Below are 14,664 nucleotides of genomic sequence, written 5' to 3'. Positions count from 1 at the left end.
TTTATGACTATTGCTGTGAAGATCGCATCATATATAACATGTTTACGGCAAAAATTATACTTGTAAGAGGAAAAAAAAAAAAACCCCTTACGAGTCTCTTTATTGCATTTGTATTTCCATTGACTGCACTCCCCCCCCTCCCCCAAAAACAACTGTACTTCTTGCAGTATCTGCCAGGGAATTGTAATTTGCAAACCTTTTCTCGAGGTGAGATGTGTGAGCAATTAACTCTTTAAAAAAAAAAATAAATAAATAAATTAAAAAAAAAAAAGGGGTTTGGTCCTGGGGTAGATCTTTATTTCTTGTTCATATCCACGGCATTGAATCTCAAAAATTTTACATGCAAAAAGTGGATTCTTGTGATTATGATCACATTTCCAACTGGAACAGAACTCAGTGGAGCACACACCGCAGCCAGGCTGAACAGTTTACGCAGTGGTGAAGGTCCAGCAATAGACATTGGTAGAAATGAGGTATGGGAGACGGTCTTTGTGAGTGAAGAGATGACAATGTGTTGATTCTTCAGGAAGGATCAGAGACATAGAATTTTGTGCAGTTTTGAAGGAGCAGTTGTCAGCGACATTGAAGGAAGGGTAAACGATATCGTATCGGGTCATAGAAGGAAGAAGTTGGTTGTGGTACACCTCGGAGGTATTGGGTAAGCGGCTGAAAGAAAAGGGTCATGAGGTCATATTTTCTGGGATTCTCCCAAGATTAGAAAACGATATAGAAACGAGAAGGGCACTCGTTAGAGCACGTACCTCCATCCAATACAGTTTTGATCCACGAGAACGTATCGGGCCCAATACGTTTTTGAAACGTCATGCTATATTTCGTTTTTGAGCCCAATCTCTCAATGGTAAAGAATCACTTAAATTCCAGTCGTCGGATCCGGATCCGGATCTTCACCAAAATCTAATCAATTTGTCCGTGTCACACACCCAACTTGTCCACAAAATTTCATCCGAATCCGTTCACAGGTTTTTGAGATATCCTGCACATAAACAGACGGACAAACAAACAAACAGACAGAAAGGGGTGAAAACATAACCTCCTTCACCTTCGGTGGCGGAGGTAATAACCATTCCGATCAGTGCCAGACCCATGGGGACCAACACACGTCTCATAACCATCCCTATCAGTTCCAGTCGATGCATTGAAATCCCCCAAGACGAGAAGAGTATCGAGCCTGGGCCACTGATCAACCACAGACTCGAGCATGGCATTGAAATCGTCCTTCACGGTGAGATCACTCGCCTCAGTCGGAGCATAAACAGAGACCCGGGAAATGACACCCAACGGGTGACGACTCCTTCGTCTCATAATATGCTCGTTGACCGGTGTTACCTCAATTATCATTGGAGTCAGCTTATTGGACACAGCTGCAGCAACTCCTTGGGCATGGTAATCATCAGAGCGACCAGACCAATAGTATGTGTAACCGCCCACCATCATCTCGGTCACTCCGGTCTCCTAACCTCAGAGAGTGCTGCAATATCAATGTCCAAACGCTTGAGCTTGATAACAGAGACAAGTGATCATCCTCTCTTCGGGATAGGACATTCAAGGCACTCACCCAAAGGGACCATCTCAGGTTAACCCAAGGAGACCGCCGTCTGGTGGACGACACCTCAACATCACCCTGACACACACCACCACAATCTGACCCGGGAAGGTTACCTTCTCAAAAAATTTTCTTCTCCAGACCCACCAGTTAGAATGCTTCCAAATTTGGGTTACAATATTAGGCCAGGGTGGTTGTGGTGGAAAAGAACTCAATTTCCACCATGGTTCAGCACACAAAGTAGAATCTTTAATACAAATACGTACGTGCACATTTGGAAGAAGATATAGCAATGAAATTCCCAAAAAACCTACACGAATGCAAGCCCTATACACTGATGAGTCAAAATATTATGACCACTGACAGGTGAAGTGAATAACTGATTATCTTGTTACAGTGGCACCTGTCAAGGGGTGGGATATATGAGGCAGCAATTGAACAGTCAGTTCTTGAAGTTGATGTGTTGGATGCAGGAGAAAATTGGCAGGAGTAAAGACCTGAGCGACTTTGACAAGGACCAAATTGTTATGGCCAGACAACTGGGTCAAAGTATCTCTGAAACGGCAAGGCTTGTGGGGTGCTCCTGGTCAGCAGTGGTGAATACCTACCAACAGTGGTCCGAGAAGGGACAAACCACAAACCAGCGACAGGGTGTTTGGCGCCCAAGGCTCATCGATGCATGAAGGCAACGAAGGCTATCCTGTCCGGTCCGAACCAACAGAAGGTCGACTGTGGCACAAGTCACAGAAAATTTTTCATGGTGGTTACGGGAGGAATGTATCACAGTCCACAGTGCATCGCACCCTGCTGCGTATGGGGCTGCGTAGCCACAGACCAGTCAGAGTGCCCATGATGACCTCTGTGCACCGTCGAAAGTGCCTACAATGGGCACGTGAGCGTTGGAACTGGACCTTGGAGCAGTGGAAGGTGGCCTGGTCCGATGAGTCCAGGTTTCTTTTAGATCACATGAATGGACGTGTACGTGTGTGCCGTTTACCTGGGGAAGTGATGGCACCAGGATGCACTGTGGGCAGACGACAAACCGGTGGAAGGATGTGATGCTCTGGGCAATGTTCTGATGGGAAACCCAGGGTCCAGCCATTCAAGTGGACGTCAATTTTACACGTGTCACCTACCGAAACATCGTTGCAGACCAGATACACCCCTTCATGGCAATGGTATTCCCTGATGGCAGTGGCCTCTTTCAGCAGGATAATGCGCCCTGCCACACTGCACCCATTGTTCTGGAATGGTTTGAGGAACATGATGAAGTGTTCATGGTGTTGCCCTGGCCTCCAAATTCCCAAGATCTCAATCCGATTGAGCATCTGTGGGATGTGCTGTACATATATATATATATATATATATATATATATATATATATATATATATATATATATATATATATATATATATATATATATATATATATATATATATATATAATAGATATATATATATATATAGATATATATATATATAATAGATATATATATATAGATATATATATATATATAATAGATATATATATATATATATATATATATAATAGATATATATATATATATATATATATATATATACATATATACATATATATATATATACATATACATATATATATATATATGTATATATGTATATATATATATATATATATATATACATATACATATATATATATATATATATATATATATATATATATATATATATATATATATGGAGCCCTGTCTGTTTGTCTGTCGTGTTATAACTTGAGACCCCATTAACGGATTTAAATAAACCCAACGATGGTGGATTCGGGGAACTCCTGGGAAGGTTTGTGACGAATTTTTTTATTTATTTATTTATTTATTTTATCGGTACTGGGGCACACGTGGCGAAACTGCAAACACGAACCTGTGACTCTGGTTCTCCTCGCACTCTCAGGAATCTTCTTCTTCTTCTATTACTACTTCTTCTTCTTCTTCTTCCCCATTGATTCGCCACCACAGCAAAGATTGGTATATTTCCCTCAGCGAAGCGACGGATCTAATATTCTCGTGTATATTAGTGTAAGCCACATTGCACTCTGTATTTTAGCTCCATTCTTACGGATATTCATCGCCATCTCGGTTTGTGATCTCGTTTGCTGAGGGATTAATCGCCGACTTGAACAAACCAGAGCAGGTTAACCTGAGGTTCACCTTACACCGCCCGGAATTGTTTTTGCGAGTTTCCTGTCGAACTTCGTTCTTTTTGGACTTTTACTCGATGTTTCTGATTCGCGGTGATGCAAACAGCCGTCGTTCTCGTACGCGCTGACGTTTGAGTTGAGAGGTTAAACGACGTCACGAGCACAAATTTGTGATTGGGATTCAGATCGAGTGAAGAAGAAGAAGAAGAAGAAGTCCGGCTCGTGGGAACTTGGCGTGGCGAACATCACAGGTGTGCCGTTCGTACAGGTGAGGAATAATTAATTAAATGTATTATATAGTGTTCCGTTGTGTTCGTTCGGTATCGCGCGTGAGCTTTGGTTTCTTTCTTCTCCTTGAAGCGCATTTCGGTGGTAACCTTGGTAACATCTGGTCATTTGTTGTTTTTAACTTTGTTGTGACGTTGTTTGTAATTAATAGCAAGTTTTAAATTGTTCTTGCTGCACCGATGGATTTTAATGTTCGGTCGAGTCTCATGAAAGCTATCGTTTAAATGTTCGTAAAGGTTAAAAATGTAACTTTTTGTTCCTCCTTTAGCTCCTCACGACCGCCGTGGTCTCTCCTCCGATGTTGTCCTCATGACGATCAACGTTTACTGATTATTTTTTTTTGGAGTCTGTTCGGGGTCGACCATGGACCGTCTGTGTGGTTCCCCTTTCTGGGTGAGTTTTGGATGTCTCGCGCCATCGGAGCACTTTGAATGTGAACCTGGCTGAACATGTGACGTACAATTATTACGTACATAATTAACATGTTCATCTATTTTTAATTTTTTTTTTTTTGGTCCGTTTTTTTCTAAGTACGTAATAAATACATTTTCCCAACTTCTGTTTAATTAATTCTTTTTGGTCCGTTTTTTTCTAAATATGTAATAAATACATTTTCCCAACTTATATTTAATTTTTTTTTGGTCCGTTTTTTTAAGTACGTAATACATTTTCCCACCATCTTCTATTTTTAATTTTTATTTATTTTTTGTCTTTTTTTCGAAGTACGTAATAAATTTTTCCAACATCTTTATTTTTTGGTCCCTTTTTTCTAAGTACGTAATAAATACATTTTCCCAACATCTATTTTTTATTTATTTTTTGTTCCGTTTTTTTCGAACGACGTAATAAATACATTTTCCCAACATCTATTTAATTTCTTATGTATTTTTTTTGCTCCGTTTTTTCGATGTAATACATTTTCCCAACATCTATTTAATTTTTTATGTATTTTTTGGTCTTTTTTTTTTTTCGAAGTATGTAATAAATACATTTTCCCAACATCTATTTTTCATTTATTTTTTGTCCGTTTTTTTTCTTAGTACGTAATAAATACATTTTCCCAACATCTATTTTTTTATTTACTTTTTGTTCCGTTTTTTTTTTCTAAGTACGTAATACATTTTCCCAACATCTTCTATTTAATTTTTTATTTCTTTTTTTTAGTCCGGTTTTTTCTAGGTATGTAATCATATAAATACATTTTCCCTAAAAATTGGCCGTATGGTGCAGGTATTTGGAGGATTGGCGCCATCTATGTTTGGAAGTAGGGACAAAAGAATTTTTTTTTTTTTTTTTAATCAATTATATTTGGTGAGTTTGCCTATTTTTGTTCCTTTCCATATTTGCAAATCTTTGTTAGCTCTTATGATTAACTCACGACCCATGAGGGAGGAGTTGCATCTTTGGGGCTCGTGGGGTATGTCGAGAATCCTGCACCCAAGCTCCTATTTTTATTTATTTATTTATTTCCCCTCTCCAAATCCCACTTTATCCTATTTTTAAGAGTCAAGCGAAAATCCTCGGCCTCACTTCATTGTTGCATGGTACGCCTCTAGCAAGGAAATTGGAGTTTGTTTTTGAACCGTTTCCTCGCCCAAAGCACCTTTGTGCTCGAGCTTCGTTTGATCATAACAGGTTGGGGTGTTTTTATTTATTTTTCCAATTTTCACTCGGGCACCCTCGCCAACCTTTGTTGGGCAATGTGCTACAGCGATCATTGAACTGCACTTTAAGTTTTGAAAATTTTTGTTGATTGCATATCACACTATTTGAAAGCCTTTATCCCTGAGCAGGGGTCAGCTTTTTGCGCGCTCCAATCATGGTACCCTTTCTTGTGGCAATGTTTTTACGGCCGGATGCCCTTCCTGACGCCAACCCTTTAGTCGCCTTCGACCCTGCAGGGATAATTACCAGTATACTGGTGCTCATTCCGCTGACCTTCAGAAGGATGACAGGCTGGGTCAACCCCCCTGATGCTAACTCTGCGGCCAGCGGGGCTCGAACTAAGGATCCCAAGCCACCGCCTTAACCACTGAGTCACACCAGGCTCATTATTGATTGCATACACTCCATACAAGATAAAGGAACATTTGTAATATCAGTTGTCAACAAAGATGGCGCTATTTGCAACACTTTTAAATTTTGGAGTTTTGGTGACATCCACGTTTGATTTGCTCCATTGTGGCAAGACAAAGAAGAAATGTGTGATCGATTTGATCCATTGAGAATGATTAAACTCCTAAATCGAGGTTTGTTTTTACTTTTATTTTTATTGTATTAACTTTTTAGTAATTATATATATATATATATATATATATATATATATATATACTTGTTTTTATTTATTTTTAACTGGGTTTGAGTTATAAACAGGTGTTGTGATTTTGCTTTGTTTATGAATTTATTGCTCTCCTAATTCCGGGGTTTTAGGAGAGGGTCGGTGAGGATGCTTGCCCTGGGGCCCATGTTGCTTCTCCACCCCTATATAAAGTGGATTGTGGTAATGGTTAAGATTGTGTTTGACTCTCAGAAATGTAACCTGTATTTCCCAGAATGGTTCACAATGGGACAGGCCCAATCCAGCATTGACTATATGCTTCGAGCAAACTGTTCTCACCTGGCCTCCCATTGCCTTCCTGTGGTTGTGCTCACCTTTCCTGATCACAAGTCTCGCTCGTCGCATGTCACGTTCTAATGACTGCTTTTCTGTCCACTACATGTTGCGGCAGGTGAGCAGGTGCTGTGTACTGTTAAGATGGGCAAGGATCTGTTGAGGGGGTGGGGAGGGAGGGTGTTCCTTTTGTAAGACATTTATTTATTTTTCCAAGTTATTTGGATTAATGTGGATTTATTTGTAAATCTCGCACTTTGGTTTGTGGATAAAACCTGCTACACTCTGCCAAGGCAGTAAGTCATATTTTGTGCTTTATTTTAAGCACTTTGGAAGTTTTTATTTGCTGATCAAATGATTCAATTTTTATTTTACCTTCCCTTGCCCACATCCTACAGATTAATGACTTCCATGAAATGTGTTGATGTAACCTGTTTCTAGATTTGTCTGGTGTAGACACATTTGCTAAATATTAAAATTGTAATACAAGACTGCAAGTCTTGGTGTCCTTGTCCATTGGACTTTTGACATACCAATTGTTTTGTATTCTACCGCTCACGTCTGAGGAGCTGTAGCTTCCTCGTGGTTTTCTTCCTCTTCCCTGATTTGTCCTGCCCTGTGATCCTCCCCACAGATCCTCACATTCGTTCTCCTGATGCTTTCTGTGACTGTACTTGTTATTGCGGTTTTATGGGATGTTGAAACAGAAACCATCTTACCACCTCTCTTGTACATCAACCCAGCTTTGTACACTGTGACGTGGGTATGTGGGTTCACCTGTCTTGCTGTTTGAATGTTGTGGGATGCATTTTCTTTGTGAATCAAAATGGGGTTCGTCAAAGCACGAGCACTGATCTGTATGATGAACTTCAACAGTTTTTTTTTGTTTGTTTTGTTTTTATTTTATTTTTTTCTTGCATTAAATAATTGCATGTTCTGACAATATTGATTCAAAGTTAATTAATTTTAGAAATATTGAATGTAAGCTGCTGTGGAATAATTCCTAGGTATTTTTTTTTTTTTTTTTTTTTTTTTGTATACCTTGGTCGAGGCTCGTATGAGAGCTAACACACAACTCACAGCAAGGAGGCATGAGACAAGAGGGGCGGGAGTGGAAGGGACAAAACATTGGGGAACAGACACAGGTGAACTGTGGAAGGGAGAGGGATGGGGATGGGACGGGGAACATGGCGAGGAGAAGATGGACATTACAGGGACTTTCAGGAAGGAAAGCAGGAGAATTGAAGGAAGTGGGCTTGGGTGGATTATCGGGGGTAGAAAAGATCGAGGGTAGATGGGGGAAGATAAGAGGTGGTGGTGAACAGCTGTTTTGAAAGCCTGGAGGGAAGAATGGGAAAGAATAGAGTGAGGAAGTTTATTCCAAAGGCGGGAAAAAAGAGGAATGAAAGAGTGAAGATGAGCAGTGATTCGTGATTTTGGTAGTTTTACCAGAAGGGGGTTGTTGGCGGACCTTGAGCGCCCTGTGGAAATGTGGTTGGGACAAATCGCAGAGAGAGCAGGGGGGGCAAGGCTGGAGAGGAGTCGGTAGAAGACAGAAAGACCACCGACCAACCTGCGGTGATTGAGTGAGAGGCCCAAAGACTCAGCTTCATTGCGGGAGATGCCAATGATCTTAAAAGCCCTGGTTTCGACAGCGTGAAGTCGAGAAAGGTGGGAGGCAGGAGCACCAGCCCAGAGGGGAGAGCAGTACTCCATCAGGCTACGGACAAAAGCTTTGTAAGTGGTCAGGAGCTCAAGAGGGCCGAGGAAGGACTTTGCACGACGGAGGATTCCCAGTCGGCGACTGGCTTTTGAGGCAAGGTTGGAAATGTGACTTTCCCAGGAAAGGTCATGGCAGATAGTGAGACCTAGAAGCTTGAAAGAAAAGACTTCTTCCAGAGGATTGTTGAGAAAGTGGATGGGGGGGTTTTGTAAACGGTCCTTTCGAAGAGACATAGTGAGAGTGTGAGATTTGTCTGGATTGAAAGACATGTTCCACGTGTTGGACCAGTTTGTGATTTTATCCAGATCTGCAGTGAGTGAAGAAGCTGCTGCTTGCCGGTCTGAGGGATGACAGATGGTACGGCAGAGGGTGGCGTCGTCGGCAAAGAGAAATAGAGGATTTTCCAGAGTCCGAGAGATCATTGATGAAAACCAGAAAAAGAACAGGGCCCAGAACGCTACCTTGAGGAACTCCAGCCTGCACAGGAAGAGGGGATGAAAGAACTCCATTTAGGGCCACACGTTGACTGCGACAGGAGAGGAAGTCTGCGAGCCATGAGTGGAGATGGCCTTGAATACCATGGGAAGAGTTTGGTGAGTAGGGCAGGGTGCCAGACTGTGTCAAAAGCACGTGATATGTCCAGGGATACGGCTCGGATTTCCTGTCTGGCATTGAGGACCTCCATCCATTGATGGGAGAGCAGTAGCAGCATATCCAGGGTAGAGTGACCTGGTCTGAAACCAAATTGATGATTGGAAATCAAGCCATTGGAGAAGAGGAAGGATTTCATGTCTGAAACGATGATGGATTCCATCACCTTGCTGATGATTGGGAGAAGGCTGATTGGTCTGTAGTTACAGGGATCTGTTTTTGCACCTTTTTTATGCAGGGCAGTGATGTTAGCAGATTTCCAAGCAGATGGCAGATGACCTTGGGAAAATGAGAGGGTGAATAGAACAGAGAGAGGGTGAGCAAGAGCAGAAGAGCAGGCTTTGAGGACACGTGGGCTGATGCCGTCTGGACCGGTTGCAGAATCTGACTCGAGGTTTGAAAGCAAGCTCTCCACCTTGTCAGGAGAAAAGGATACAGAGTCCAGGGACAGTTGGGTGCGACTGGGTAAGGTGGGTAGAGATAGTGATGGGTTTAGGACACAAGATTTAGCTGCAAACACCGAGTTTAGACATTCAGCTTTATCACGTGTGGAATCAGCAGTGCAGCCATTTGAGGTAAGGGAGGGGATGGAGGGGGAACATACACCAGAAACAGATTTGATTAAACGCCACCAGGATTTTGAGGAGGGAGAGAGGTTTGAGAGTTCAGACTTGAGATGAGAAAGATGTTGTTTTCTGGCTCTCCTGAGGGTAGATACACACTTGTTCCGAGCTTTGTGGAAAGAACTGAGATTGCTCTCAGTTGGGTTTGCTTTCCATGAGGCAAAGGCAAGTTGTTTCAGGACAACTGCCTCGCCACAAGCTTCAGTAAACCAAGGGCGGGAGGAAGGGTAAGACAACTGAACATCTGTTGTATTTTTTTTTCATATTGTATATGAAAAATTATATATATTTTTTTTTTTTTAATATATTTTTTACATATTATATATTTTTTTCATATTATATATTTCATATTTTTCAACATATTTTCTCATCTGCAATGAAAAGGAAGATTTTAATATATATATATATATATTTTTTTTTTTCTTCTTTCCTTGCTCTTGGTTGGTTTCAATGCTTTTACAGGTGCTGCTGTTGGTGATCCATGAGGTTGGCCGTCGTGCTGGAATGAAGACCTCGGGTGTTCTCTTCAACTTTTGGCTCTTTTCATTCCTATTGGGCATTTCCCCCTGTTGGACCCTGATCAACAAAACGATGCACTTGGTAAACTATGCATGGCTTTGAGAGTGATTAATTGGTACACTGGGTTGAAGTGGGATATGCTCATGGGCTCTGAGGATAGTCTGAAGGTATGTGTACTCCTGGGTCATCTCACCAGTTTAGCTATAAACTGCCGTCCTGCAGCTTTATAAGCACTGATGTCCCACTTGATGAAATTGAGCCAGATATCCTGTCCGTTAAAGACCCACAGTCCTTCTTGCAGAGTATGAGAGCTATTACTGGCACCTATTTCAAATTACAAATTCCTTCCTGGACTGACCTGGGAAGGCAATGGAAAAACCACCCAGGTTTTTTATCCCGCTCCCTCCCGGAGAGAGCGGGATATTGTAATCGTCCGGTTTGTTTGTCTGTCTGTCTTTGTTTGTCTGTCTGTTAACAACTTTACGGCAAAACTGCTTCAGCGAACACTATCAAATTTAATCCACAGGTGGGCAATGAACCTTGGACGACCCCATTAACTTTTGGGTCAAAGGTCAAGGTCACGAAAAGATCAAAATCGTTTTTCGCTCATAACTTCGTCAAAATGATCTGATTTACTTCAAACTAAGCTTATAGTGAACTTTATTCTATTTGTCACTTATAATCCTAACGATCCTATAGTGAAAAATGCATATTTGTGAAGATCGGGGTTAAGGATGTATCAAATTTAAATTTGATCCCCAAAATAACTTTATGCCTTAAATGGGTGTGATTTGTTGTGCCTGGCACCACTTGTTTTTGTTTTTCCAGCAGCACCGATGCTCTGTAATCAGTATGGTACATTGATTTTGTGTTTTTTACCCCTCAGCCTGAATTGGCTAAGGGGTATTGTCGTTAAAGGCATTGTCCGGGCGTCCGTCCGTCTGTCAACTTTTGGTTTCCTTCAATTTTGAGGATAACGCCTTGTCCGATTAAATCCATTTTTGCAGTGTGTTGGGGCTGGGTAGAGGAAGGTTCCTTCCGATAATATAATCAGTGCGATGCGATATCCAATATGACAGCTAGGGCAGCCATCTTGAATTTGGTTTCTGGACAATAACTTGAATGGCTTGACAGATTGATTTTATTTTCATGGGGGTGGTTAGAGGAAGGTTCTTTTCGATATACAGCACAATCCGATATCCAATATGGCGGCTAGGGCAGCCATGTTGAATTTTCCGGGCGTCTGTCAACTTTTGGCTTCCGTCCATTTCGAGGAGAACACCTTGTCCAATTAAATCCATTTTTGCAGGGTATGTTGGGGTTGAGTAGAGGAAGGTTCCTTTCGATAATAGGCGCGCTGAGATTTTCACTGTGGCCTCCATGGCAGCCATCTTGAAATTGGTTTCCGTCGATTTCGAGGAGAACGCCTTGTCCGATTAAATCCGTTTTTGCAGTGTCTGTTGGGGCTGGGTAGAGGAAGGTTCGTTTCGATAATCAGTGCGATGCGATATCCAATATGGCAGCTAGGGCAGCCATCCTGAATTTGGTTTCCGGACAATAACTTGAACGGCTTCACACATTGATTTTATTATAATGGGGGTGGTTCGAGGAAGGTTCCTTTCGATATGCAGCACAATCCGATATCCAATATGGCGGCTAGCGCAGCCATCTTGAATTTGGTTTCTGGACAATAACTTGAACGGCTTCACACATTGATTTTATTATAATGGGGGTGGTTCGAGGAAGGTTCCTTTCGATATCCAATATGGCGGCTCGAGCAGCCATCTTGAATTTGGTTTCCAGACAATAACTTGAACGCCTTCACACGTTGATTTTATTCTGGCGAGGTATAATGGGGTTGAGTCGAGGAAGGTTCATTTCCAAAATGGGAGTGCTGCGATTTTCACTGTGGCCGCCACGGCAGCCATCTTGAAATTGGTTTCCGTCAATTTTGAGAACGCCTTGTCTGATTAAATCCATTTTTGCTGGGTGTGGGGTTGAGTAGAGGAAGGTTCCTTTTGAAAATGGGCGTGCTGCGATTTTCAATATGGCCACTATCTTGAAATTGGTTTGCGTCAAAGGGCTGCGGGTTTACGCCCGCTTTGCAGTGCTATTTTTTTTACTAATATGGCTGGTGTAAAGTATGCAGCAAAACCTTGTGTGGGGTTGTGCACTCTGCAGGGGAAGATTGGTTTTGATGAAAGCAACCATTCTAAATGGCAGCCTCCCTTAACTTGTCATGCTAAGATAAATATGCTCTCTGCTTCTCCTTTTCCCTTTATCAGGGGTGAGGTTCAGCAGTATCAAGCTTCCACCTTTGCATTGTCCACTCTACTCCACTTCCCTGTCCTTGGCCCACTCTCCACTCGCATCTCTACCTCTGTCTGCCTTGTTTCCTCCTACTTTGCTCTCTACGATTCTTCCTCTATCCAGCCCACTTCATCCAGATTTTTGTCAATCTCCTCCCTCAAACCTGCCATGCTTTTGAGACAGAGTTAGGCCAGTGTCACAAGAACCAAAACTTTCCCTGCCAATTTCCTTGAAATGAGTCTAAAATCAATTGGGGCATTCACACTACAGCTTCTTGCTGTCCAGACATTCTTGGATGCAATGCGTTTGAGATGGATCAAGTCTGTCTTGCACTTTATGGGGCATCTCAAAGGTATGAGCACCGACTTTACGTTGCAATCTGTGGTGTTGGAGATGCAGACCCTCATCAATGTAATTGGTGTGTATCTTGCCAAGTTGAAAGCTTCCATTTCTACCTTTTAATTTGGATTGTTGTAGTTGAAGATGGTATTGATCATTTTTGTCTGCAGGTGAAGATTCGTGACCTGGCGCCTTCTTTCCTTTCGTTGACTTCATTTTCAATCTCGCTAATCATGCTCCTTATTTCTGCCTTTTCGGATGTCCCATGTGACCTTGATGGACAGCCTTCTGAGAAAGAAGTATGTGCTTTGTCTGCTCAACATTTAAAACGAATTTTTCTTGTTTGTTCAGTGGATATCGATAAAGGGTTTATTTATTTGTTTTAGAGTTGAAATGTTTGATTACCAACTTTTTTTTTTTTAAGGTATACAGTAACTACAGTGTGATGCATTTATTTTTGAAGTAGGTGTTGAAATGTTTTGTGGAATGGTTGAATTGGACGGTATAGGCAAAGTTTCCTCCATCTGTACCCCCATTTTGGGGGGGGTGATTAAGGTTTGAAGTTGGGGTTTGGTTGGCAATAAATAGACAAACAAATCGAGGTGAGGACATTGTGTGTGTGTGTATGTGTGTGTGTGTGTGTGTGTGTGTGTGTGTGTGTGTGTGTGTGTGTGTGTGTGTATGTGTGTGTGTGTGTGTGTGTGTGTGTGTGTGTGTCGAGATCTATGTTCAGAATGGGGAATGTTGGTTAACCATTTCATTTTACTCCCTTTGTTTCCAAGAAGAAGAAAAAAAAAAAAGTCATTTAACCTTTTAGAAAACTGGCTCATTTTAAATGGGTGATCAAAAAGGAGGATTAACAGAGGTGTGACAAATAAAATGAGAATGGAGAGGTGGATGTGTAATGTGGAGTTAAGAGGGAGGTCAGGTATAGAAAGCATTAGTGAGATGTGTAGGGGTAGGTTGATGGTTCGGACATGTGGAAAGGATGGGTGCGCGCAACTTTGAAGAGGTGTATGTGCATGGAAGGAAAGCTGGAGGCCGTCAAAAGGAAAACGTGAGATGTGTTTCTGAGACCATCTTAGAGTTGAAGGCTTAACGAGGGCTTAGCAAGGGATTGTGCAGCCTGGAAAGCAGCCATTTGGTGAACCATGGCTTGTGCATGCATGCATGGAAACTGGCACAAATGATTCTGAATTTTTGTTTGTTTTGTATTTCCAGAAAAAGAGTCCAGAAGTGAACGCATCCTTCCTCAATCAGCTCGTCTTTTATTGGTTTGATAGGTATTACCAGGCTTTGTCTTGAGTACCTCATTAAGGGAACAGTTAATTTAATTTTTCTCCAAACGTTGCTTTGTCGCTTTTGTGTAATTGCGTTTATACTATTGGTGGAGACAGCACCTTTTTTTTATAAAGGTGGTTTTCTTGATGCTGAAGTTAATCCTTCCATGTAGCTTGGTGTTCCTGGGATACAGAAAACCACTAAAAAAGCATGACCTGTGGCCACTACGGAAGAAGCATCGTGCTGAAGTGCTTTATGACACTTTCGAGCGGAACATGAGATTCAGTTCCGAGGGGATGACTGCGTCTCAGCTTTGTGTCGAAGGAAAGGGCTTTTCCCAGGTGAAAATATTCTATTGAGCAAGACGAGCAATGATGCTAGAGGTTATCTGTAGTAAGATGTTAATATCAACTTTAACTGTGGTGAGATGCTTGTGGTACAGGGACAAAACAAGGCCAAGCACCTTCCTAGCCTTCTGTGTGTGTTGCTGCGAACCCACCGGGGCACGTTGCTCGAATCGGGAGTGTACAAGCTCTTCTACGACCTGCTACTCTTTGTCAGCCCTCAACTACTAAA

The 14,664-nt window shown here is 41.8% G+C and overlaps 1 protein-coding gene across 5 annotated transcripts in view; it reads left to right on the top strand.

The window, feature by feature from the left end:
* Positions 1–3,548: 3,548 nt before the first annotated feature.
* Positions 3,549–14,664, top strand: part of LOC147013751 (ATP-binding cassette sub-family C member 2-like) — a 35,358-nt gene continuing 24,242 nt past the window's right edge. Inside the window, exons 1-9 of one of the 5 annotated variants that reach the window (XM_085850931.1) lie at positions 3,549–4,011; positions 4,300–4,424; positions 6,584–6,760; positions 7,277–7,405; positions 10,102–10,239; positions 12,978–13,106; positions 14,029–14,090; positions 14,261–14,429; positions 14,531–14,664. In XM_085850931.1, the coding sequence (XP_085707057.1) occupies positions 4,395–4,424; positions 6,584–6,760; positions 7,277–7,405; positions 10,102–10,239; positions 12,978–13,106; positions 14,029–14,090; positions 14,261–14,429; positions 14,531–14,664 (968 nt within the window). In that variant the 5' untranslated portion in view covers positions 3,549–4,011; positions 4,300–4,394. Of the gene's footprint in view, positions 4,012–4,056; positions 4,135–4,299; positions 4,425–6,583; positions 6,761–7,276; positions 7,406–10,101; positions 10,240–12,977; positions 13,107–14,028; positions 14,091–14,260; positions 14,430–14,530 lie in introns of those variants that run through there. The other 4 variants (XM_085850935.1, XM_085850933.1, XM_085850932.1 and 1 more) reach the window with 4 other exon arrangements.

The sequence above is a fragment of the Eptatretus burgeri genome, chromosome 13, assembly GCF_056783735.1.
Source record: "Eptatretus burgeri isolate ZD-2024b chromosome 13, Ebu_testis_v1, whole genome shotgun sequence".
In the NCBI taxonomy this organism is placed as follows: domain Eukaryota; kingdom Metazoa; phylum Chordata; class Myxini; order Myxiniformes; family Myxinidae; genus Eptatretus; species Eptatretus burgeri.
Note: the sequence above shows the minus strand (reverse complement) of the source record. Positions and strands in the feature narration are given on the sequence as shown.